We start from the raw sequence: 27,084 nt of genomic DNA on the forward strand, positions 1-27,084 counted from the left end.
AAATGGTACTGATACTCATCCATGTCTAGCACCAACTGTTAGCTGTTTTGAAAGTCCAAGTAATATAGGAGACAAAGAACGTTTTTCCTGTTGGCAAAGCCCAGACACCTGTCTTCACAGATAGTTATAAAACAACCCACCAGGATATTGGACAGAGCAAAGGATTAGAAACGGACACTGGAGGTTTCATTTTCCAGGTCACTGACTTAGATCCAGACTAGCCTGCTGCCACTGAGATCTTTAATGCAGATATGACCTTGCACCACGTGTGGACCAGGTCCCCCCACACTGAAGGGCATGCACACAGTCCCGGATGGGGTAGGGCCGCTCTCCAGTCTAGGAAGCAGAAAGTGCCCAGCGGGTAATGCCGCCTTCCTGGGTTGGCCTTCCCCTAGCTGGAGGGTGGATGAGGGGCCCAGGGGACTTCCCACTGAGGAGTGGTGTCAGAGCCTGCTGCCGCTTGACTGTCTTATCCTATTACTTGTCTGTCTAAGCCATTTCCCGAGCTTCGTTCCGAGCAATTCCCTGACATTTAGTCCTTAAGCTTTAGAGGACAGGATTTGTGACATTCTCTCCCAAATGATCCTCTCTGCTTGACCTTTGGGTTAATTCCTAATGCCTGGCTTGCCGAAGTCCTGGACATGTTTATGACCCTCTCTCAAATCCCTCTTGTCTGTCCTGGGCCCCTTTGCCCCATCTCTAATAGATTCAATTGTCCTCCTCGTGCTCCTTCCTTGAGACAGACGGATGTTCTCACTGTCTTGAGTGAGTCCAGTGTTACTGCTTTGGGTCCCATGGTTATTCTAGGAGGAATTAAAAGGTGATGCCAGATCTATCCCACTCGACATTCATATTTGCAGAGAAATGTCTGTGTGTGGAAAGATAGGAATGGCATTCTCTTAACGGTCTTAATTTTTGACAGTCTTAGGGTGTGCTGCTATTTTCGTAGCTCACATCATGAGCAAAAATAAAAGGATAGAAACGATTTAAAATGGATTTATCGAGACTTTCCTGTATGTACAGTAACAAAAGGATGAGAGAAATTAATAAAATGCTAGTCATGCCCTCAAAGGGCTCACAGTTGTTGGGGAAACAGACATCCACACGGCCACCAAAAATACAAGACAGATTCTTATCATTTCCATAGACCATATGAGCAAGTGCTAACAGATTATGAAGGAAAGGGTGGTTGATCATACCTTAGATAATAAGGGAAAGAGTTTTTGAGGGATCATCTTTTGCAAAAGCTTTGAAATTTGAGAAGAATGTAAACAGACAAGACTCAGCTACAGGGCTCCAGATGGGGGAGCACGGGAGATACAGGTATGGAAGCACGGTCACGTGGGGCAGCCAGGGAACAGTCATTGTCCCGTGTGGGCTTCAGAGGACTCTGGAAAGAACTTATAGGAGATAAGACAAGTGATGGTTGGAGTCTTCATCAGGAAGTACCTTCAATCCCATGCTAAGAAAGTTGATGTCTTTCTTGGAGTGATTTAGGGCTATGAAAGCATTTTTAGGAAAGGGCATACCATGATTGAGCGTGGGCATCAGTACAGACTGCTGTCATTGTTCTCCCCAGTGGGCCCTGTTATCTACTCAGCTGACAAGTCACAACTCAGATACCACACCTCTAGGTGTGAAGAGTGTAAAGTCCTTTTGTGGGTGCGTATGGCAATCTGCATTCCCCATTTGGTGACAGGCGTTCTGTGTCAGCCCTCTCCTGATGCACGCTGGACATCATCACTGGCTCCAGCTCAGTCCCCAGTGTCCAGGATGCTGTCAGTCACATGCAGGTCATTTGTAATTTTGATTTAAATTATGTTTAGGGAAGTTGATGTCATAGTTGCACAGAGTGGATGAGAGCACAGGGACAGGAAGAGATCTATTCAATAGCGTGAGCGGAGGTTTCAATCTGGCCAGGGCACAGGCAGTGCCTGGTTAGAATGGAGGAGTGTAGCAGACATCACAGGGTTGCATGCACACAGCTTAGCATCTGAATAGATTTTGCATGCAGGTCTCGGGTCCAGACGGTATCTATGAGATGAGGGTATGTCCCACAATCTGCTCCCTCCCTTGGATACACTGCTGTCATGCCTGTTTTGATGGGGCCAGGATTATACATCTGAGAGCTTACCACATACAGAAACTTGTGAGGCATGGTGTCTATGGTCTAAACATCCACCAAAAAGCTTAATGGCTGCCAAAGTCAGAGCTGAGGGGTGGGTGCTGAGGACATTTCTGGAACAGGTGAGTGGTGATCTCTCTGGATTCCCTTAGGGGTTATTAAAGTGAGGAGACACTGGATGGCCTGTCCAAGTTGTAAAGACATGGAGCTTTGCGAGAGTCCATTCAGATCTGATTTCCTGGAGTTGTGCACATCTCTGTGCAAAGACCTTGGACCTGGGGCACAAATGCAGCCACTGCTGTTTTCTTGGCACTGCTTCTCCACTCCTGCTTTGCTTTCCTCCAGTGCCATAAAGGTGTATGATTTCTCCAACAAAGACATTACCTAGACACAAACACACCACAGCCTGGTAATGTGACAGGAAGGGTTGCATGGAGTAATGCTCACCTTGTGAAAGTTACTGTTCTATTTATGTATCCGATGTGTGTTGAGCTTCTACTATATGCCCAGCACTTTGCTAGGTTTCAGAGGGACAGCGGAGATAATACAAGCTTCCTATGTCCCTGGAAAGACAACCATTTGGTAAATAATCACACAGGTAACCAGGTCATCACTCTGAAATGTCTGCACGAGAGGTGCCAGGAGAGGACATTACCAGGGAGGAACAACCGCAACTTCACAGTCAAGTCAGGCTTCCCTGACAGTGTGACCCATCCTCTGAAATTTACAGGAGGACCAGGAATTGCTAAGCAAGTGAAGAGGAAGGGGCACCACGGTGGATGGGTGTCCTGTCTCAGCGCAAGAGAGCAGTATCTGCAAAGATCCTGAGGAAGGAAGGAGCACAGATGGGGCTTTCCATGGGGGGACTGAACCAGAGTCAAGCACATCCCAGTGTAGAAACCATGGGGAGGGTATGGAGTCTGAAAAGATGAGCTGGGCATCTGAAAGGGGGACAGAGGGCTCTAGAGACTAGAAATCATTTTTGTAAACAGCATAGAATATACAAGGGAGGGGAGCACAGAATATGGAAAAGGTGATGACTGAACACATAAGTGTGGGTGAAGTTCGCAAGAGGGAGGAGAATAGCTATCAGTGTTTACTCCTGAGAGAATCTTCATGCATGCCTTGAGCAGAGTGAAGCCAGAGAGAGAAACTGTCCAGGAGAGAGCAGACCAATGTTGAAGCTAATCATGAATGCCATGTCAAGTGGAAGAAACATCAAACAGAATTGATTGTAACGAAAGAAAGAACTTTCTTGTGGGGAGGTCTCCTTCTGTGGCATGGTTTTAAAGAGGCTGTGGGTGGGTTTTTGTTTGTTTGTTTGCTTCTCCCAGAGGGTAGATATGTGGGTGTGAAACTTTTGGGATCAATTTCTAGAAATCTTTTTATATAGTTATATAACACAATAGTTATATGTGTATCTGTGTATGTATATATTTATTTGTGTGCACACACAAACACACACACACACATAGACTTCTGCATCTCTTCTTTTCATGAATTCCCAAGGTAAGAAATACCTTTAAAATACTTTTAACTTCCATTGTTTCTTTCATCAAAGTCCAAAATAAAGCTAAGAATAGCAGTATGAACTCAATATATATTCATAAGACAATGGCGTTCCCTAGTAACACGAATAACACTCAGTCAGAAACATGACATTTCAGGAACCCTTTGTTGTATCAGATTCTTCCATATACTTTTCATAAAACAGAGATAAATGGAACACTACTTTCTGAGTCATGTTGGTTACATGTCCACGAGAGCACAGGAAAATGTAACGACTTCTAGATGGCTTTCTCTGGATGACAAGCAATCAGCTCTTTAAAGTAATAGGTTTATGAAATTCTTTAGGCTCCTTAGGGAGGGTGGGTAATTTACAGTCTGTGTTGATGGTATTAATGCTTTCTGGCTTCTTAGTCATCACAGTTAAAGAGGTTTAACTACAGAGAAACTCCTAGCAATTTATATGATGATTTTCTAAAGACATAAGAAATCTGGCTTAATGTCAAACAAGTGCTCAAACAGAGCTCTCTCAAGAACGTTAGCATTTCCAAATGCATTTTGGAAAATTATCTCAATAAATTGACTCCATGTTTTTCAAGTTACATAAGTAAGATGAATGAGTCACAGACACAAGGCTGTAATGTTTGAGAACAACAAGCTGCTCAAACCCTTCATGTTATACTTGAGAAGTGTGGGGCTGAGGGAGGTTAAGTGGAGAGGAAGTTGTGGGCATATTATAAATAGAATCCTAAAATCTATGGTAAAACTCTTTGGAGAAAGTAGAACGGACTGGCGGGTTCTATTTTGGCTCAAAGGAAGTCCTCTTAACTTTAAGTACCCCATGGGTCCTACATCTATTTTTACTGTTGGCAGCAGCAAAACCTTGTTGAATCTTTGAAAGAAATGAGTTTGCCAATGGGTTAAATTGCCTAATTTGGCAATCTTGGGGGGAAGAGTGAGAACTACCAATTCCTTTAGCCATGTCTAAAGGGACCACTCAATATTCTCACTGTGAGGCTTTATGAGTTTTCTGACCTAGTTTGAGATGCTCCAGAAATGAAATGCATCTAACATTGCCTCAGAAAGACCCTTTCCTGGCAGACCATGTTGAGGTGTCCTTAATTTTTTTAAGTCCAAATATATTTGAACCCCCTGATTTCTCCTGATAATTGTTCTGCATTTTTATATGTTTAGGATAAAAAAAATTAAGAGTACATTAGACACTCTCAGGTAATAGACAAAGATATGTGCTGGATACCTGTCATTATTAAATCTTTTCTCTGCAAAATGTTTCTGATTTGTATGTTATGCTCACTATGTATGTCAAGTCGAAAACCAAATCCAGCAGACTTTGAAGACATAGAGCTAAGAACTAAGGAAGGCTTTTAAGAAAACAAGCCAATGATAATTGATGTTCAATCACTTATATGTGTTAAACTGAGATTATTAATAGGTTTATTAACAGGTTTATTAATGATGACAGTCTAATGAATTTCTTCTCTTTCTGGACTGTTCTAGAATGCAATGTTATATATATAAAGATTTGTTTTCCATGGCTGCCACAACAAATTGACACAAATCCAATGGCTTAAACCAACACAAATTTATTATTGTATGGTTTTATGGGTTAAAATCTTACACAGGCTTTGCTGGAACAAAATCAAGGTGTCAGTAGGGCTATGTTCCTCCTCAAGGCTCTAGGGGAGATGCATACTTTTGCATTTTGCAGCTGTGTAAGGGCCACCCACAGTCCTTGTCTTGTGGACCCTTTCTCCATCTTTAGGGTCAACGACCATGGCTACTGTTCTCACATGCATCCCCCTGACCTCCCTGATAGGTTCCTTCTTCTCCCCGATTCTCTTATTCTGTCTCCTTCTTCCATTTGTAAGCGCCTTGTTGATTACATTGGGTTACCCCATAATCCAGGATAATCTCCATTGGTCTGTAACTTTATCACGTCTTTGAAGTCCCCTTTTCCATGTAAGGTGATGTAGTCACAGGCTTTGGGGATTAGGATTGGGTACCTTTGAGTGCCATTCTGATGCCACAAAGGTATTTAGTTGAATTATTTACCTCTAAATCTTACCTAAATCATCCAAGTTCTTGGTAAATCTTGGTATAACATCCACTGGCTTGTATATTTGTCAACTTCCTTTAAATTAGTGTGGAATGAAGGAACAATTGACTTTATAATGTAAGCTTACTGTTAAACGACAGCTTTAAGATTAGCTCAGGCCTGTGGGAGAGGACAGAAAAAGTCACGATTCCAAAGAATATGTCTTATATAGAACAACCACCAACTCAACACACCAAAGAAAGAGGATGTGAATATTTGTTTATTTTCCACAGACAAATTAAGAAATCCATGCATATTAATCCACTCTGGAGTGTGACTCATTTGCATGGCTTGGCTCTAACCATGTGCAATGAATTATTCAATTATCACAAAGTCCTCACCTTTGATTCTAGGTAAAATGAATCTGTACAGGAAGTAGAAGTTTCTTGAAGCTAGTTACACTATCTTGATGTACACTATCTAATTATCTGCTCAGTATTTTTACAAATCGCCTCATATATACCAAAGCACGTTCCCTAGGCCAAATCTGACCTATAAATAAAATGGTTTTTACATTGTTCAAGTTTGAAAAAACATCAAAAAAGAGTAAAAATTGTCTTTCTCTGACTTAATTTCACTTAGCATAATATTCTCTAGCTCCATCCATGTCACTGCAAATAGAAAGATTTCATTCTTTTTTATGGCTGAGTAATATTCCATTATATATATATCTTCTCTGTTAATCATTTGACTGACAGATTCTTGGGGTGTTTCTCTATAGCCAAATAGTTTGGCTATTGTCGATAATGCTGCTATAAACTTTGGGGTGATTTCACTCATATGTGTAATATAAGAAACAAAACAAATGAGCAAAGGGGAAAAAAAGAGAGGGGGCAGGAAAACCAACAAACGGACCCTTAACTACAAAGAACAAACTGGTGGGACCAGAGGAGAGGAGGGTAGGGGGATGGGGGTAAACAGGTGATGGGGATGAAGGAGCACACCTGTTGTGGTGAGCACTGGCTGATGCATGGAGGTGTTGAATCTCTATATTGTACACCCAAAACTAATACTACACTTCATGTTAGATAACTGGAATTTAAAATAAAAACTTGAAGCAGGAAAAAAACAACAAAAAAAATGAGTAACATTTTGTTTCTCAGAAAAATGGCATGAATGCAAACCTCTCTAAACGAAGTGTGGAACACAACTGTCCCCATTCTGTGGCTGTTTTGCACCCAACAGCAGAGTTGGACAGCTGCAGCAGAAACCACAGGACTAGTAAGCCCTGAAATATGTCTGTCTGGCCCTTTACAGATGAAGTGTGTTGATTAACACAAAACTGGCTCTTTTTTTTTTTTTTTTTTGTGGGTAGGTATGTGACAAATGTGGGAGGCGAAGAGAGGATTATTTACATGCATTGCTAATGTTGATACACAACTAAACTGCAAACTCACTGAGCTCTTGAGATCAAAACCACTGGGAAAGAAACTAATTAAGAAAAAAAAAATAAGAGCCACAACAAATAAACATGGGATTCAGTTATGAAACTTTCAGTGAGTATACGTAGGTGAGCTGGATAGATTCTGGGTTTCGAATCCAGAAGTTACTTATCTTCTGGTCATTGTCAGTATTAGGCAAAGGGGTAACCTGTTTCCAAGAGAATCTCTAGCATCAGCTCTCTAAGGAAAACAGGTGGTGGGGGAGGGAGCCTTCGAACAAAATATCAGAATCATGAAATGTTTCCTGGAAGCAGCTGTATCTGACTTCAGCAGTCAGAACTACATAAATCCAAGCAAATAGGCAGATCTGAGTTGTGTATTTCCTCTCACGGAAGATTATTTCAAACAGTGACATAAACACTGTTGCAATTGGTTACAGTCAAGGTTGGGCTTTTAACTTTAAATGGATACTGCACATTTTTAAACCTGAGAGTTTAAATTGAACACCCCGACATCAGAAACCTTGCCTACATATTTCATTTGATGCTGGTTTTCCTCCAGGTAATGGAGTAAGGAGGGAAACACTCTCTACCCACCCGTGCCTGATAAATCCTGTGCACGGAATACAATTTCCAGCCTTTCCAAGAGCTCTGGTGCTCACAGGGCAGCCCGCAAAGGGCAGCACTGGTTTCAGCTACAAGCAAATTGCTTAAACCTTTACTCATCATCTGTACCAATAAGCATCATTTTGAGAACAGATTCGTCAACTGAGATGCAAAATAATTAGACAATGAATAATCATAGGTGACATTTAAAATGTGCATTGGGGCATTTATACATGAATCAATATCATCTCTTTTAACCCCTTGGTGGAGGTGTTTTCAGGTCCAGCTTGCAGACTGGCAAGTGGACGTTCAGACAGTTCCTACAAGTCAGAGCCACACACAGCCCCATACCTGAGGCATCCCAGTCCAAGCATCCCTCTGACACTGGCCAAAACTGACCCTGCCGCTGTACGACCAATGGTGGTGGTGGGGAGGGGGCTTTACCACCTGAGAAGACGTTCACTTGTTTTTCTTTTTTTCTTTTTTTTATTATGTTCAATTAGCCAACATATAGTACATCATTAGTTTTTGATGTACTGTTCAACGATTCATTAGTTGCATATAAAACCCAGTGCTCATCACAACACGTGCCCTCCTTGATACCCATCACCCACTTCTTAATAACGCAGGTTTTCAGTAGGAAGTAAATTACTCACTTTTTTTTCCTGAAAACTAAAGCACACATTAAGGTAAGGGGAGCTTATTGTTTAAGGGGAGCTAAATAAACAGCTTATCCAGAGATGGATTGTGTCTGACTTTGAAAGATTTGTGTTTAATATACTGCTTTCCCCAAACATAATTTTATTTCATTTCAAATCTTTTTGACAGTGCTGGTCACCAATCCACTACACGCTGCTCTTCCTCCCATGGGTAGGAAAGGCCCATGCTGTGAATTCTGTGGATGGGACCCTAGAAGTATGGGATGCTATCCAGCATGATAAACAGTGTATTTGAGGGCACTTGAGGTGAAACAGAATCATGATGTGTTCAAAGAGTGAAAAGCAGAATGTTACCATTTGCCTACTTCTTGTCCTTTTATAATTCGTTCTGATTGAGGTCCTGATGAAAAGAAATGAGTGATCAAAAGAATATCTTCTCATGTACCCATCATTAATAAAGAAGAATCAAAACGTCAAGTGTTGGTGAAAGCCTTCATTCCATCAAGGGTAAATACAGCGCTGGTATGTGGACGCACATGAAGTTGCCCGAGTCATTTCAAGGTTTCAGCGCAGCTAATCAATGACCTCTGTCTTCAGATCTCAAAATAATGGCTATCAGTAGTCAATTTTAAAAGTGGGTTTGCTATAAGACATTTGCTCTGTTGGTTTACAAGGGAGATTTTTTCTCGTTCTCTTTCCAGGCTGACTGGCATGAACCTTCCTTCTCCTGTGATAAGTAGCAAGAATTGGTTACGACTCCACTTTACATCTGACAGTAACCATCGACGCAAAGGATTTAATGCACAGTTTCAAGGTAAGAAAGCCGCATTTTTTATATAAAAACAAATAACGGAAGATATTTTGGTCTCTTCACCCTCGAATTTTAGGATTCTCTTGCTAGAGATAGAGCAAGAGATATAAGCTTGAAAATCCCTTCTAGCTCTTTTATGGACAATTAACTCTGGAAATTCTACAGGTAATACTAGCAACTTCTCAGTAAAGCTTTACTACTTGGACAATATGTAATGTATTTTATGACTTTTCTTGAATTATTACTGAGTTTTAATCGATAAGTCAGTAAATACATATTAACATTAATTTTAATTCATATATACCTAACCAGAAAATATCCATAGTTGGCTGATTGTTTTCTTTATTGACTCATTAAAAATGGTACAGCATGTAGGTTGCATGAATATGCATAAGTGCATCATGCTATCACTCTCAGTTGTAAAATATATTCACTGTACGTAAATACAGCAACCTGCTTTAGTTATTTACAGGTAAGTGAACATCAGAAGAAAAACATGAGATTTTTTTTTGTAGCCGAGTGAAACAAAGTCCGTAGTCGCTAGCATGGAGTTTTGATTTTGAGACTTCCTCTTTGTATTGAATTTCTAGTGTATAATACCTCAATAGTATTGTATCACTGCCCATATGTTTTGTTGGGATTTTTTAAAGATTGATTATTTATTTGAAAGAGAGCACGGGAAGAGACAGAGGGAGAGACAATCCTGAAACAGACTCCCCGCTGAGAGCAGAGCCCCACACGGGGCTAAATCCCAGGACCCTGAGATCATGACCCGAGCCAAAATAAGAGTTAGAAGCTTAACTGACTGAGCCACTCAAGTGCCCTGAGCATATGTTTTTAATAATTAATAACCCTTATCAGTACCATAAAAAGGATTCAATTTATTAGAGATCCATTGAAAACAATTCCACTTTGCATTTGCAAATAACAATAGTATGACTATGTCAGAAAGCAAGATGTGCTCCCAAGCAAACTTCTCATGCTTGCCCCAAATCATGACTGTGAGACTATCAAAAGTTCAGTTAGGACCACATTCCCTGCCACATGCAAGCCAGGACCCCAAAACGAGGAAATTATAATAACCCCCATGCTCCAAATCTATAGGTCAGAAAGACAGTTTGCAAACAACCCCATGAAAGGAAACCAGAATGAAAACCAAAATCATGCTAGCCACTCTGGGAGATTTGAGTAATGTTCTAACAAATGGTCTGAATGTGTCCTATCTAAAACACATTTTAAATCCCATAATGCCTTCACTGTGTCCTTTTGGACAAGAAGTAAAAACTAAGAGTAATTTGCAGGAAATTAAATACAGATGTGTGCAGAGCACACATGGAGGTGAGCAGACTTTATTTGCCACCTGGGTCCCTGGGGCATGTGACCCTTCACAGAATGTGCCTGACTTAGAATACAGGGGCAATTTTGTTTTACCATAATGCATTTGATCCATCATCAGGAGCACTGCCCATCTCACATCGTCTCCTGATGCTGTCAGAAAGTTCCTTCTTTTATCCTCTTTGACTGCAAATACACTGCCTTCTGAGTTTTATAGGAGTCGTCCCAATTTGTTTCTTTTCCTGGGATCTAGACAAGACTGATCTACTTTTTCAGACCTGCCTCTATTTGCCTTTATCTTTTAAGACCATATGCTGTATCTGTAGTCATAACAGGGTGCATATATAATATATGATACGTATATATAGTGTGGAAGAACGCACTGGGGGTGGGAGGTGAGGTCACACAGGGACATGGTAGGTGGAGGTGCGAAATACTCCATTCAGTCTTATAGGAAAATCCATCTGAGTTTTGTCTATATCAACGCACATCCACGGATATATCAATCCCTGGCTTAGAACAATCCTAAATTAATACTCGGAAGACAAAGTGACTGACCAATAGGTAGGGAGATAGATCAATAGAGTCGTTTCTAAACTGTGGTTTGATCTCCAAATGTCCTGATCCTAATTAATAGAGTGTTATTGAACTACAGAAAAAAGTTCTAGGTATTCCTCCAGCCTGGTCTGTGAATTTGGTGTCTGTACCAGTGATTGGAAGAGAAGCAAAAAGTAAAATACCAAATTTGAAGATGCTCCAAATTGTAGATATAAGTAACATTCTGGTTGGCAGAAAATTCTAATAGTTTAAACATATCAGCCATTGGAAAAAATATATATATATATAAATTATATAATTATTATATAATTATATAATTAATCAAACATATATATATACACACACACAATTTTCTACTTATCACTCCTTAGAGTTATGGAGTGATAAGTAGAAAATTTGAACATAGTCCAAAAGTATACAAAGCTGTGGAAATACAAGAAGGGATGAACATGGCTTACAAGTAATATATTAGAAAACATCCTCAGACTGACTTTGAAGTTCAACTCCAAGACAAAATGATTTCGGGGGGCTGCCATATTTTTACCCTTATTAGCACATAGACTTTATTTCAAAGGAGTCATGCTTAAGACCACATCTACGCACATCATATATGGAAGTTTGGGGTCAGTACCAGATGTCACCTTTTTGAGAAGAAAACCGACCAAATGGAACCATCCAGGATGATATCAAGAAACCTTCAAAAGAGGACAGGAGCACACTTAGAAGGAGTGTCATAAATGTTAGGCAGGAAGGCATTGCATTTATTTTTTCTGGTCTAAAGAACAGAAATATGACTAATAAATGGAAGCTACAGGTGGTCCTTCCTGCTGATTCTACAACAAGTCTATGGGCACCGGAAGGCAGGAGTTGGAACAGTAGCTCAGGATGAGACAGGTTCCCTCTCAAAGTCCCCCATCAGCTGTCCCCCTGACCATCTCTGCATGACTTTGCAATGAGGAGTTTCATGGTTTTCATTCCACTGACCAATGGGAACCTTCCTGACACACAGGCAAAAATGGATTTCTCATCTAAGTCTTCCCTTTATCCTCTGCCTTGATTGAAATCCAGGGAGCCCCAATCTGTACTGTACTTTTGTTTCAACTAAACAAAATAAGAAAACAAAACAGAACAAGGTTGTGGTTACCCACACAATTGCAAAAAAAGAAAAGCATAGTAAATGAGCAATCCAGAAAACCCACAAGAAAGACAACAATCGTAGTGAAAACTTACATAGTGTTTACCAAATGCTCTTTTGATATCTATGCATGCATTCTGTCAAAGAATCTGAATCTTGGATTAGTTCGTGGCGGAGAATTAGGGATATAAAGATTCCATCAGTGTTCCTTGGAGTAAATATGAGTACAAATTATGTGGGATTCGTATAAAAACCCTGTATGGTTCTAAGCCGCTAATAAAGACTTCCGGTGGGAGGTCTTGCCCCATTGTTTTACCATAATGCATTTGGTAAATGCATTATGGTGACAAACTGCTCCTTTGTTCAAGAGTGCCATGCCTAAGAAGAATTTTATAACTTCTAAAAACAAAGAATATCTTCTTTCTAACGTGGTGCTTTTCTTGGTCAAATAAACAACCACCACTATAAAATGTGTTTTCGACTTTCATGTCTACGTTCTTTATTCTTTGAATTTTACACTTTGTTCTTTGGCTTTTATCTCTTCAATCATGCCATCAAATTATGCCAAAAGTAGTAGTGCACTTGATTGACAAGTAAGACAGCTCTGTAGTTGCTGTTCCTAAAATATATTCCCTTTCGAAATAGCGTTGTGAACAAAGGAGTGGCAAATGCAATAAAACCCATTTGATATATTTGCAATATCTTGTGTATATATTGGGTTCTTGTGGAATGACAGGTTTATGTGGGACACATTATTTCTTTAAATCAGCTGAAAATCGAGCCCATTCTTTATGTGTTGCCTCCATCATTAATTATAATTAAATAAGTGCCTTGTTAGCACTATCAGTCATGTAGACATTTTTTATGTCTCCAAGATGGATTTTTTAAAGATATATTAATATTGAACTACAAATGCCTCTTCCCTATTAAGTAGCAATATGTGTTGAGCTCCAGTCTTACATATGTATGTAGCTATTTATAAAAATACAATTCTCACAAAACGAAATTCCCATTGATTTCTGAAACTGATAATCATTTTGAGTGTTTGTAATAAAGTCCCAGTTTATATAGAGAGCACCTGTCTGATAAATCAAGGGAAAACCTGACCATGGATTTAAATTTCGGATTGACACAGATAATTAGCTTTCTCTTCAGGTAATAGCTCTATACAACTACTAATTTTACTTTTTACTTAAAGTGAAGAATTTATATCAAAGGAAGGCTTTCATGTTCTTAAAAATGTATCTCGGAAAATTGGGAACTTCATCTTTTCAGATTAATTCAAATTTGGATGAATCGTATGTTTGCCCATTCTCCAATGCTCACCAGAGATACAATCACAAAAGCTCTACCTGAGAGATGATAGACGTGGGTCCTAGCACTGATGCGTGTGTCTGTGTCTCCCTTTAGAACAGGAACTCTGTAAAGTAGTAAAGGCCATAATCTAGAACCCAGAAGTCACTCAATTAATATATGTTGGAGGAAAAAAAGGAAATCAAATGAGCTGCTCATACTCTCCGCCAGGTCCCAGGCACCACTGGTGGGCAGAAGTAGTGGGATGCCTTGTAGGTGGCGCTCTTGCTCGTGTGTATGAAGGGACCCTGAATACCTTCTAAGGGGATCTTTTAGGTAGGTAGGGACACATGAAGTTTTAATCAAAATAAGTTAGCAACCTCTAATCTTATAACCTCTAAAAAAATTCTCAAAACTTCTAAACCTCTAACGGGAAAATAGCTTTTAATAAATAAAATTTCACCCAAATCAGATACACAGCCACTTTCCCTAAATATGTAAGTTAACTTCTCTCAGAACCAAAGATTCTTGCAATGTGCCAATGCTAGTCCTTTAAAATTTCAAAAAAGATGCCAATCTCTGTGTTCCAAGCTGCTGATTCTTGGCCTCCTCTCTTTTGTCAAGTACTTTCTGCCTTGTGCGCCTTGCTGTCTTACTCTGTGAAACTGAAATAACAACATTTACCTTACAGAATCCTTGTAGATAGCTAAGAAAATCAAAAGAAAGTATAACAAGTGCTCTGCAGGCTGCCTTGAAGTGTGAGAGCATTTGTTACCCGTCAGTAATCCTTCCTCATGCTTAGTGTCTGCCCAGCCTAAATTAACTAACACAGCTTCATATTTCAAGTTTTAAGAGATATTTTAAAAACTCAAAAATGGGCAGACACTGTCGGCAGAAAGCTGAATTGGTGCCCTGTCCTCTGGACGACTGTTCTACCGTGAAGCTGAACCAAGGCATACTCTAGAACCCAGTGTCCACACTCCACGTACGAGCTCAGCTGAGGTGCGTACATCTGTGAGACAAAAGACATATATGGAGATTGTATGTAGATGCCTCATTCATAACTGTCAATATCAAGACACTGGAAATAACGAAGATGTCCATCAACAGTGGATCAAATTAGGAAATTATATGTGTTCATACAACAGAATACTAAAGAAAAATGAAAAAAGGTGAGCCGACTCTCCACACAACAAGAGTGAATCTCATCGACATAACACTGAGTGAAAGGATCCAGACATGGAAGCATGCACGTTGTACTGTCCATATAAATATAATAATATAGGGATGCCTGGGTGGCTCAGTCTGTTAAGTGTCCGACTCTTGGTTTCCACTCAGGTTGTGATCTCAGGGTCCTGAGATCGAGCCCGAGTGGGGCTCTGCACTCAGCATGGAGTCGACTTTAGAGTCTCTCTCAAATAAATGAACAAATCTTTAAAAATAAATATAAAAAAGCAATATTTCAAGAATATATATACACATAAAATTTAGGAATCTAAAAACTAAATATTTAATGGGTGTACATTACTAAAAGAGTACTTTGTGTGTGTGTGTGTATATATAAAATACTTAAAAAGTGCTTTTAAAAAATGGTCAAAACAATCCCTTTCCAAGAAGATGACAAGTTCTTCAGAATTTTCTTACAAATAGGATCAAGCAAAAATACCTAGAGAACTCCTACTCAATGTCATGTTGCTAATGAAAGTCCAAATTAGAAGCTGCATCCTGCACAAAAGGAAGGGGGAATCGTAAGGGAGGTAGCCCACTCCACAGAGCTTGTAAATGGAAGCGTCAGGACATAAAAATAACTCTCTGTTCTTTCTTTTCAACATCATCCTTTCCAACCCTATTTTTGCAAATGACTTGGTGCACTGCTTCTACTCTTTCCAATCAGAACATCTTTCTTTGGGGAGCAGTGATTTATTTTTGTAAAACAGAAATCCCAATGAAGAGAGCAACACTTCAGGACAGCTATAAGTTAGTGGAAACTTAATCTGTTTTCTCAGGTTGATCTATTCCAAGCAGAAAACTGGCAGACTCCTGGAGGAACAGGTGCCATAATGGTGGGAGAGGGTTGGCAGAAATAATGGATCTGGAGCATGAGGCCTTGGATAGCAGAATGAGTAAATATATTCATGAGGAATAAATGTGTGTGTGTGTGTGTGTGTGTGTGTGTGTGTGTGCGCGCGCACGCGCGCGTGTGCGCAACTAAGGGCAACATGAAGGTAGGGGGTAGTTCTGGGAAGAAGCAAAAGAGGGAGGAAAATGAAAACAAATAGAGCAAGGGAACAGCTTCACAGCATCACTAAGGGCAGGCCTGGACTAACAGAAAGGCCCCCTGGGCAGGTATAATTCTCCTGTGGCACAGACACCTTGGGAGCTGAGGACACCACTATGCAGATAGGCTGTCCACAGTGTGAGTCCTGCCTCTTCCCTTCCACCAGGAGAGTTTCCCTGCATGGCTGAGAGAGAATGGGGATTGGAGGTAGAATTCCTTGGTCTCAGTCCAACAAGGAATGGGTAACTGAGGAGAAGTCATGCTAGACATAGAGCCCTGCTAGAGCAAAGCCTGTTCCCTGTTCTATAAAATGGGGAGAACCATCATTGCCTGTACACGGAGGTGTAGACTAAAAAGAGAATACCTCTGAATCACCTAGCACAGTGCTCAGAATGGGATCCATGCATCTCATAAACTTGGGTTTATAATCTTGATATGAGGAAAATACCTGTCCTAATCTGCTCCGTCTTACAGGCTTAGCTTGAAAAACCAGTGAGTGCTTTTTCAGGATTGTATTACTTCCACAGACTTCCCGGAACTTTTTGGCATGATTTTCATTTCCCAGCTAGTTCATTTCTTATACCCCTGTTTACCACCTACTTCCCTGACCCAAGTACAATAACCATGCATTGGATGCCGCCTCGAGTCACTTGGAATTCAATTCTAGCCAGTTCCCTTATTGGATATCTGCTATGTGGCCCGCACTGTTCCAGGAACATGGAACCCAAAATGACAAGTCGTGTTTCAGGCCTGGGATTCCAGTAAAGAGTTCAGGGAGACACATAAACTGACAAGTCCCATACGACGTGGGTGAAGTTATGCACAAAATGCCCTTGAATTAGAAAGCTGCACCTCAACTGACTTGGCGGGGAGTGGAGGGCAGTTATGGGAGGTTTCCTAGAGGAGAGGATGCCAGGACTGCATTCAGGTAGCCAGGAAAGAGGAAGGAGAGTGTTCTAAGAGAAAAGCGTAAGCAGGGCCAGAGCAGCATGCCAAGCCACGGTGTGTTCAGCCTCCTGCAAATATTGATGGTTCAGTATTGAAGTGCGAAGGGAGTCAGATGGAGCAATGAGAAATAAAGCCGGAAAGGGGTAGCTGGATCTGGGCAGGATTTTATGCTATCCTTAAAAACTTAACCGTACCATGGGTAAACAATAAAGATCATTGGAGTGTTTGAGAAGACAGAAGATGGAGAACAATGCATACAGTTTTATTGCCAGTGCTGCTGGTAGATTCCCCTTTGTTAACTTGCAGGTAGCGCCCAGGGATAGCTCAGAAAGGAGGGCCATGTACTGGAATGTTCTAAGACACTGACCATAGGAGCAAAGATTGTTCTTAGGTCATCATATTTAAAGAAAGGGGGAAGTTTTGCTGAGGTATATAAATTGTCCCTAAAAGGATCAAATGCCCTTCAGTCAAAGGCTTAGCCACAGTCAAATTTAATGAATAAATATATTTGAAAGAAAGTCCCCCAGAAGTCTGTGTATGTATGTATTTGGTGGGGATGGTCGTGGAAACTTCTTCAGAGTCCAGTGACCCAGGTGCTAGACAAAATAGTGATGTGAAACCCGGTGACATGGATTCCCAGGCTCGGCAACCCGGTCTGGCAGCAACCTAGCTTCCTCCTGGGACGCAGGCACAGGCAGGATGAATTAGCATATTCAACCAACGGTCGTGGTATGCTCACTGTGCACCAGCAGCCCCTCCAGTTACGGTAGTGGACGACAAATGGAACGCCTCTCCTCCCATGGAGCGGACGTTCTAGAGAAGGTGAGAGAATCGATCAAACATGTTGAGAAGACAGCAAGTGGCAAGTACAGGTGGGAAATTTGCCGCTCGGTCAAGAAAGGCCCTTCTGAGGGAGGAACACCTGCACTGAGCCCCAAACAGCTTGTGGAGGTCAACAGGATGAGCAAAGCACACAGAGAAAGCAGCAAGTGCCAGTCCTCTGGGAGAGGAGGGGAAGCAGCAGAACAGGAGGGTGTGAAGTATGATAGAGCACGAGAGGCACATCGAGGCAAAGTCCTTCAGGGACTTGTGAGCACGTCCATGGGGGTGCGCTGGGCTTACGTACAAGGTTGAGGCTTCAGAATGCCTGCAATGAGAAAGTGCCATTATCTGATTTCCACTTTGAACATGTCATTTGAGATTTTCTGTAGAGAACACAATTTATACATTAATATTCTGTCCCCTTGATGAGTTACGATATTCCTTGTAAATTAATAAATGGTCATTGTGGTTCTTCAATCCTTGTCTCTAATCTTGGTTACTTGGCCACATCCTGAGATATGGAGCATGTCACAGTGCTAGAAAATCATGCTTTCTGGTCTACAGTGTTGAGGGCACACCTGAGCTAAAGTGATTAGCTGAGGTGACATTCCCAGGGGTCACCTGCCGGCAGGGCTATGTCCTGGCTCAGGTGAGAGGCACCTTTAACACTCTCATTTGTCCAAACGGCCATTTGGCCAAAAATCTTTGCCCACTGCACAGTATGGTGTTGGCCTGGCTGTCTAACAACGATTTCTTAGACATGTCCCATGTATCTTGTAAAAGAGGGTAAATAAAACAAGTATGGTTTTATGTGTCTCTCCGTGTATTAAAAATCCCAAAGGTAAAAATTCATTCTGAACAGCTGTATGATGTCTACTAAGGATAGAATGAAGAGAATGGGCTTAAATTTCAGTAGTAATTATTTTGACTAGACATCGAGGGTAATTTTTTACTAATGTTGAAATAAAAGAACATATTTCTTAAGGAAAGGATGCAATTTTATTCATCAGAAATGTTCAATTAATAGATAAAGTTCTCACCTCAAGGCAGCCCTAATGGAGTAAATGAACTTTTGAGTTTGTTCCAGACTTTTGATTTAAATCGATGCAATTTCATGTATTGATTTATTTTAAGGTTATGTTGGAAATATTAGCCTATGATAAATCTTAGTCATCGTGCATAAAGCCACTTAAACTAAAACCTTTCTTTTTCTAAACTTCAAAATGTGGTTCACCCTGGAAAACTGGATGCCAACAATATTACTCACTATATCACAGCTATTTAAAACAGACTAATAAATGGCAACAGCAGGTAGATGTTAAATTCTTATGCTTGAAGACTCTAAAGGCTTAGGAGGGTTATTATTCCCTTGGGAAATTGTCTTTCTATACTTTCTGCTTATGTGATGTTAAGACAGAAATTGTTCTGGCTTTCAGTTTAACAACCCCCTGACTGCACTCATTCTTCATGCTTTCTCTCTCTTGCTGGCAGTTTGATCAGTCAAATTTGCAGACTGTGTTTAGTGTTTATTTGCTAAATGCACATATCCGCCTCTTCCAGGTAACACATGCTTTGGAAGCTAAGACAGCACAGTGCACGTTGCCCATATCGGGAGGCTGTCAAGCCAAGTTGTCAGCATTTACATGGAGATCGGAGCCTCATAGTTTGGTTTCTTCCCCCTGAGCTGCTCTGGCTACCCCTCACCCAAAGCTGTAGGGTGCCTATAGGGCCATCCCAGCTCCATTAGATCCGTGGGAAGCCAGTCTGCTTTAGAAGCCACACTGCTTGTTCTCTTAATCATCTGGGTCAGGTTACTCAAGTTGAGCAGCAAAGCTTTTGCTCAATCAATGTCCTGAGTAATCGAGGATTGGGGCAGTTAGCTTCCACACTACCAGTGATTGCCTCGTTGGATGAGAGCCTCCCCCCTCTTGCAGAATGATAGTGCAAACATCTCAGAGTCTACACACAGCCCTCAACATGAGTCCAGATGTGAATTTAATTTGGGTGTGGAAACAACGTGTAGGGGGAGGATGCATGTGGTAAGCCATTGAAGATGGTGACTGTTCCATCGTGGGCGAGTTTATTTTTGTACACATGCAGACTGTGGTTCCCGCAAACCACTTCAGTGCATTTCAAGTTTGCATTTAGTTACTCATCTGAAAGTCCTTTCTTTGCCACAAAGATTCCCAGGAAGTTTCTCCAGAGTTCCCTCCCATCTGGTAAACAGCCCTTGGGGTGATCTCTCAGGGCTTAGGGATCAGAGGCTTCCAGCCAGCCTCTTTGTACAGTTGACTACCATGATCTTTACCATTGGAAAGGCTGTCTATTTTCCTCCATGGGAGACCTGAAGTTTAATCTGACCATGACTTGTGTACAATCCATGAACCCAAGAATATATAAGGAATTAACTGAAGGATATGTAACATACGAAGGATAGAGTTCTATTTTCTCATAGATATTTTGAAATTTGCCTAGAAATTAATAATAGGAGCTTAGTTTTCACCAGACATATATCCAGGGCTGCAATTCAGCTTATCTGCTCATGTTTTTTTTGTTAAAATATTGACTTATGAATTATCTGCATGAGATGATAAATAGCCACAGCCTATTTATCTGAATAGCCTACTTCATGCCCACCCGCCACCTGCACTGGTCTCTCCTGCAGAATGCCTCAGTCTTACCTCACAAAATTCCTTAAAGATTGAAGGTCTAGACCTTCACACCTGCCCAGAGGTAGCAGAGCTAGCAGCTTCTGCTCTGATTGATTTGTGCCTGCTATCCTGGGTGCTCAACATATTTTTAGATATGCCTGAATAAGTGCTATGTGTGACTAGCTATATGTGACTATTTATTAAACATGTCATAAGTTCTACAGAAATATGCAGCAAAACAAATATGGATATCCTTATTTCTAGAGAAATATATACCAAGGCTCTAGAATATTTATATTAATATATGTTTCTAAGTCATCCACTCTTCATTTTAATCCAGTGGTAGCTTTCTTTGGCTGTATGGGTTTTTGTTTTGTTTTTGTTTGTTGTTTTGTTTTGTTTTGCTTCCAAAATGCTCAAAAGACTTCCAAGTTAAATCTTCTCCTGTTATAAAAGCCCTTATACTTCCTAAGCCTGGGGTTCGAATCTGGTCATGCCAGGTCCCTGGGTGAACATCGCTGTAGCTCCCATGATATACAATCTGCAGAGCGGACTCCAAAGCTCCCAGAGACAGACCTCCGGCCTTCCATATTGGACGCACCTTTTCATCCACATTCCAGACGCCCCGCACACGCAGTGCACCTGGACATGTCATCCACTCCCCACCCTGGCCCTATATTCCCACCTCCAGCTGCAGCCTCTCTGGTCTTCATCATTCTTCCTCTTTGAAGAAGCCTTCCCAGTCTCCCTACCCAGCACCAACCATGGATCCATATGCACCTGCACAAGAATTAGCCTTTTCTTGCAACTTTCGTTTTGAGCTTTATCGAGGTGTAGTTGGCAAATAAAATTGTCAATATTTAGAGTGTACTCTATGATGATCTATTTGCACAGTATGAGAGGATCTCCCCCAGCAAGCTAATGAACACATATCCATAACCTCGCATACTCACTTTTTTTTTTTGATGAAAACACTTAAGTTCTACTCTCCTTAGCAAAAATTTAAGCTATACAATAAAATGTTATCAACTGTAGTCGCCATGGTGCACATTAGATCCTCAGAACTTACTCATCTTATGACTGAGAGGTCGGACCCTTCCACCACCCCCAACCCCTGGAAACCACCTTTCTATGGTCCACTCTCTGTTTCTGAGTTTGACTTTTTTTTTTTAAACATATATATCACACAATTGCTTGCAATGTAGCTATACGTGAGCATAGTAAGGTTTTTGTTTTGCTTTGTGTTTTAAGAGCAGAGCACATTCTCTGTTGTCTCCAGCACTGAACAGAGTGATCTTCAGACGTAGCATTCACTTCCCCTGTTTGTTGAACAAATAGTTCAATGCCTGAACAAATCAAAAGCACCTGAAAGGGATATACCATTCTGCATTCATGAAAATGGTAGCATGGCGCAGTGGAAAGACATTGACCTGTGGAGTCTGAAGACCTCTGTGACCTTGGGCAACACTCTCAGCTTCTTCAGATGTCTGCGCATTCATCTCTACCACAGTGCTAGCCACAGCTGCCTTGCAGGACTATCATGGGGCTCAGATGGGAAGCTGTACAAAGGCTGTGTTCTAATATGGCACAGATCTGATCGCTTTCACCAGTGGTGTGCTTTGTGCTTCGGTGACCCATGCAGGGAGATGGTTGGGACACAGAGCCCCCTTGACCCTCACAAGTTTGTGTGGCCTCAGGGTCACCCCCACCTCCCAATTGCACATCACTGCATCTACACGTGATGCTTGTTACCTGGGGCAGTCAGGACACATTGGGAAAATCAAGAGTAACTCTTCACAGGGAAGAAGTTGAGTTGCTTATATCAGTTCTCTAAACCTCTCTCCCTCTGATCCTTCACAAACGTCCCATGAGAGGCTAGACCTGAGTGGTGACCCTGAGGATAGACGAGCAGGATGGACAGGTGCTCAGTTACCTTCATGGCCGTAGAAGCAAGAGTGGAGGCTGTGACCTTCTCGCAGGGAAGCACACATCCTTGGGTGCTAGATGTGCCCCTTCTGACCCTGGACACCTATAACCTGGTGGGGTGGTGGCTATGCACACTGGTTTGATTGTGGTGGTTATTTCACAATGCACACATGTATCAGAACATCAAATTGTACACCTTAAATATATACAATTTTTATTTGTCAATTATACCTCAGTAAAGCTAAGGAGCAGATAAAGATAAAAAGAAAGAACTAAAATTGAAGTTGGACAAATATAGACCAATGGCATTTTTTCTAATGCTGAGTAATCGTCTTCCTCCTCATGGTAAGCTGATTGTGCTTTCATACTTTAGTCACTCTTATGGTAAGACTGCCCAGATGAATAGAGCAATTATTTCTTTTTATAATTCATTAAAAGCACACAATTACAGATGTATACATAAGCAGCATCCTTTTCATTATTACTTTTTTTTCCCGGAAAATTACGATATATATCTCTGGCCAATAAATAATCGACTTAACTTAAAAACCTTAACCAAGTCAACATTACAGTTCTCTCCTACTTCTTATTATCTACAGGTTGGAATGGTTGTGAAGACCAGTATATCCCACTTTCCTTAATTCAGCCATTATCAGCCTTGACTATGGAATAGTGACAGCTGGAAGCTTTTAGAAAGCACCCAGAGATTGTGATTTTCATGATGTAGGCTGAGGACCAACATGACTTTTTTTTTTCTTTTCCTTAAAGCTTTCTAGATCATTCCAATGTGGAACCAGAGTTAGAAAATAATGTCAGCTATCTTTAAAAGTTCTGATACAATCACACCCCCCCTTATCCATGGGGGGTGTTCCAAGACCCCCAGCAGATGTCTGAAACCTCAGTAGTAATGAATCCTGTATGTTCTATGTCTGTTCCTCTATGTACACATCTATGATACACTTTAATGTGTAAAATAGGCACAGTAGGAAAATAATAACTAATAATAAAATAGAATAATTATAATAACATACTGCAATAAAAGCTACGTGAATGCGGTCCTTCTTATTGAATATCTTAGACAATAAGAATATCTTAGTGTCCTGCAATCTCCTTCCTCCTGTGCTGATGCAAGTTGATAAAGCGCTTGCTTAATGAGGTATTGTGATGTAGACTTAGGATGTGATGGGCCCCAATGCTGTGTTAGAAGGAGGATCACTTGCTTCCAGACCGTGTTTCATGATGGGGGAACTGAGAACGTGAAAAGTAGAACCCCAGATAAGGGGGACTGCTGTTCCAGTTCTTCGGTTTACCTCACCACCAGGAAACTTCAATGCTTTAAAAGGTGATGGCTGTTGCATAATATTTTGAAATTAAAAATTTAACTCCGATTTGAATTGTCCACTTTAAAACAAAAACCGCATATTAGGAATCACCTTGGAGGGGAGGAGGGTGGGGGGCTGGGGTCACTGGGTGATGGACATTGGGGAGGGCATGTGATGTCATGAGCACTGGGTATCATATAAGACTGATGAATCACAGACCTGTACCCCTGAAACAAATAATACATTATATGTTAATTAATTGAATTTAAATTAAAAAATAAAAATAAATAAAATGCTCAGGGGAAAAAAAAGAAAGAAATCACCTTGTGATATGGTGGAATCAATGGACCAAAAACAAATCTACTCTAATACTAGCCAAAAAAATGTAGATTATTCATTTATCTCTTATTTACTTAATAACTTATGGGAATGGTGGGCACAAATGAATGTTATTTATGAGTTCATTTAATTGATACCTTCTTAACATTTTTTTAAGATTATTTTATTTATTTTAAAGAGAAACCCATGTGTGCATGCATACACACACATACTTGAGTGGGGATGGGGGGTGGACGAGAATCTTCAAGGTGACTCTGCGCTGAGCGCACAGCCTGACTCAGGGCTCAGTCTCAAGACCCCAGAGCATGACCTGAGCCAAAATCAAGAGTCTGACACCTAACCCACTGAGCCACCCAGGTACCCCACCTTGTCAATGTTTTGAAATCATTCTGTGTAGTCCTACAAACTCTCCATCATCCTCATTATTTTAAGTTTTATTCTTTAGAATGACTTAAAACATAATAACTTATATTGGTTAGGTCAAACTTTAACACAAAGGTACAAAGATCGGTATTTTTCTCAAATTATTTTTGAGAATGTTCTCTTCTTTGTTCTGAGTAATTTTTCTTCTTTTGTTCTAAGTAATCTTTATGCAATTCCAAATATTGAGACCAAGGTTTATAAAATAGGTTATATTAATGAATGCCAGTGTTAACTTCAAAACCATATTAGGTGCTACCACATATTTGAATAAATATGGTATTTAAATGATAACAGACCTTCATTTAAAATCTAATTTAATTTGGTAACTCAAACATAACATACATTTTTAAAAATCTCTACCTGTCACATAATAAATATAAATTTTGTAAATGTATATAGTGCAAGCGTAGGGTATAAAAATAACTCACTGTCTCTGCCTTCACGAGTTTATTATTTAATTAGTACTTAATTTAATTAGTAATTAATAAAATACTCAATATGTATTTGGACCAGATTCTCTATTGAAAATTTAATACAAGTTATGGACTTAGAGTTCATACATACCAGATTTAACATACATTTTTGTGAATTTCCTGTTTGCATGAAATCCTAGTGGTTACAAATAGATTTTGAGTTAAGAATTCTATCATTAGAAATTACAGGATAAGAACTGCTTTCAGTTAATGCTGGGCTGTAAGAGACCCACTTAATAGAAAGATGATAGATACAGATAGGTAACTAGGTCAATAGACAGACAGACTTTCTGATAGGTATACTTAGGTAGGTTAGGCAAAAGTATGATGGGGACAAGAATGTGTTGTGGGTGAATCTGGGAAGAAAGGGGGAGGATCCAGCTTGAAAGGGCAATTTGAGAGGAAAAAAAATCAAGAGTGCTTAGAAAAAGTTGATTTACATTTGACATTTGTGGAAGATAATGATGGAAAAGTATGTGTTGGGCAGCATGTGACTGACATTATAAAGAACTTGAACTTTATAATTGAGGTCTTCAGAGATTGCTGAAGGACAGCTGAACAGGGTTTGACCTCAGAGAGAGAGGACAATGGGTCCAGGTTAGGTCAGAGAAAGGAACATGGTGTTCCCACAAATACATTCAACTACTATAGGGCACATTCATCTTTCTAAAAATGACTCTCCATTCAGAGAATGGAGATTTGGCACGGTGTTCCTGTCCTAGATGGCAGTTTAGAAAATCTTATTTTTATTATGCTAGAAGTTACCTGTCTGTACTCTCTGACTGCCCTGGGTGAGTCAGGTTTAACCAAGTTAATCCTAAAGTCATCGAATGCATATGATAGAAATAAGTCTGCCTACGGAAAAGTGTAAAACAGACCGGAACTGAATCACATTGCATTTGCTGACCTACTGGGTAAAATTGTTATCACATCTATCACAAGATGTGACTGTCAAATGATGAACAAGAGAGCTTGGATTAGAACACCTAACCATATAAGCCCTCCTGTGATACCATTCTCCTTTCTGATCCCTCTCTGCCAAACCTCCTGAAAGGATGCCTGGCAGACACTCTTCACCATCTGCACCTTGATTTGCTGTCCGCAGCCTCTGAACTGCCAAACCCTGTCTCATTGACTCACACCTTCTTTACCTTCTTCGCTTCTCCTTTTCCTCCTACTCCATAAATGGGGGGACTGGAATATGGTTCTGCCCTCATTCCCTCTCTCTGTGCTCTCCCCACTGGGCAGTCATGTCCTTCCAGAGCCTGACAAGGTGGTGCTCAAGATAGGAACTTTCTGCCCCTCTTCTTCCTCACTTCCTTTGTGCCAGTGGACACCTCTGGGTCTTGCTTGGTTCACTCTGCCTCTCTCCTCCACTGTATGCAATGGAACTGACATCTCATGTCCCTAAACTTGTCTCTGCACCTCTGCCTCAAATCCCAACACCTCCTCCCCCCCTTCTTCTCCTGTGCTTCCCATAGTTTCCCCATGGGAAACCTGCCTCTCTTCTTGCCATCTGTGACTCATACACATCCTCTGAGTACTCTGTCCCGCAGTACGGTCTCCCACTTCTGAGAACTCCTGTAGAACCTACTGATTTTCCCATCCCAGTCATGCGGCTCTTGGCTAGTACTGAGTTGTACCGCTAATGCCTCCTTCAACTCGGGCTGTCTGATGCGGGTGCCGCTGGCCACGTGGGGCTGCTTTAGATGGAGATGAGCTGCAGGTATAAAATGCACAAGGTCTAAAGGCAATATGGGGGAAAAAAAGTACTGTAAGACATTATATGTTAAAAAGATGTATTTTATCATTTTTAACATTTTTTTAACCTTTTTAATGTGTCCACTAGAAAATTTTGAATTACATGTGTGGTCACATTTGTGGCCCCTATTGTATCTCTATTGACAGTGTTGCCATCTATCATTTTAGCTTCACACTGAAGGCTGGTCCAATAAGACTATTCTCAAGATGCTTCTTTTACCAGTTCCTAAGGTCTGAAAAACTCATACAAAAGACTAAGTCTGGGTTGAATATTTTGGCTTATAGCACAGAATCTCTGCAAGTGGTGAAAGTTGCCATTTATTCTTCAATGGCAATGAGTTTCCTTGCTGCTTTTTTGGAAGTAAAGAAAAAGTAGGGATTATATAATATTTCCCAGTGATAAAGAGAGAAAGAATAATACCAGGAAAGAAACAGTAAACAAATATGGATTAGTAGTAGTAGTAGTAGTAGTAGTAGTAGTAGTAGTAGTAGTAGTAGTATTTTAATTCACAAGGTTGCCTTGGACCAGTCTTTGATATCCCGCTTAACAGCAGCATGTAGGAGGCCTTGTTGCCACCCAGGAGATAGGCAAGAACCGCAATTTCCTCAGTTTCAA

General features: G+C 40.7%; 1 protein-coding gene across 1 annotated transcript in view; it reads left to right on the forward strand.

The window, feature by feature from the left end:
• Positions 1 to 27,084, forward strand: part of CSMD1 (CUB and Sushi multiple domains 1) — a 1,039,667-nt gene that overhangs the window by 311,035 nt on the left and 701,548 nt on the right. Inside the window, exon 4 of the mRNA XM_087856321.1 lies at positions 9,095 to 9,207. Within this exon, the coding sequence (XP_087712447.1) occupies positions 9,095 to 9,207 (113 nt within the window). The remainder of the gene's footprint in view (positions 1 to 9,094; positions 9,208 to 27,084) is intronic.

This window comes from Ursus americanus, chromosome 27 (genome assembly GCF_024610735.1).
Source record: "Ursus americanus isolate L20-20 chromosome 27, mUrsAme1.1.p, whole genome shotgun sequence".
Classification (NCBI taxonomy): Eukaryota; Metazoa; Chordata; class Mammalia; order Carnivora; family Ursidae; genus Ursus; species Ursus americanus.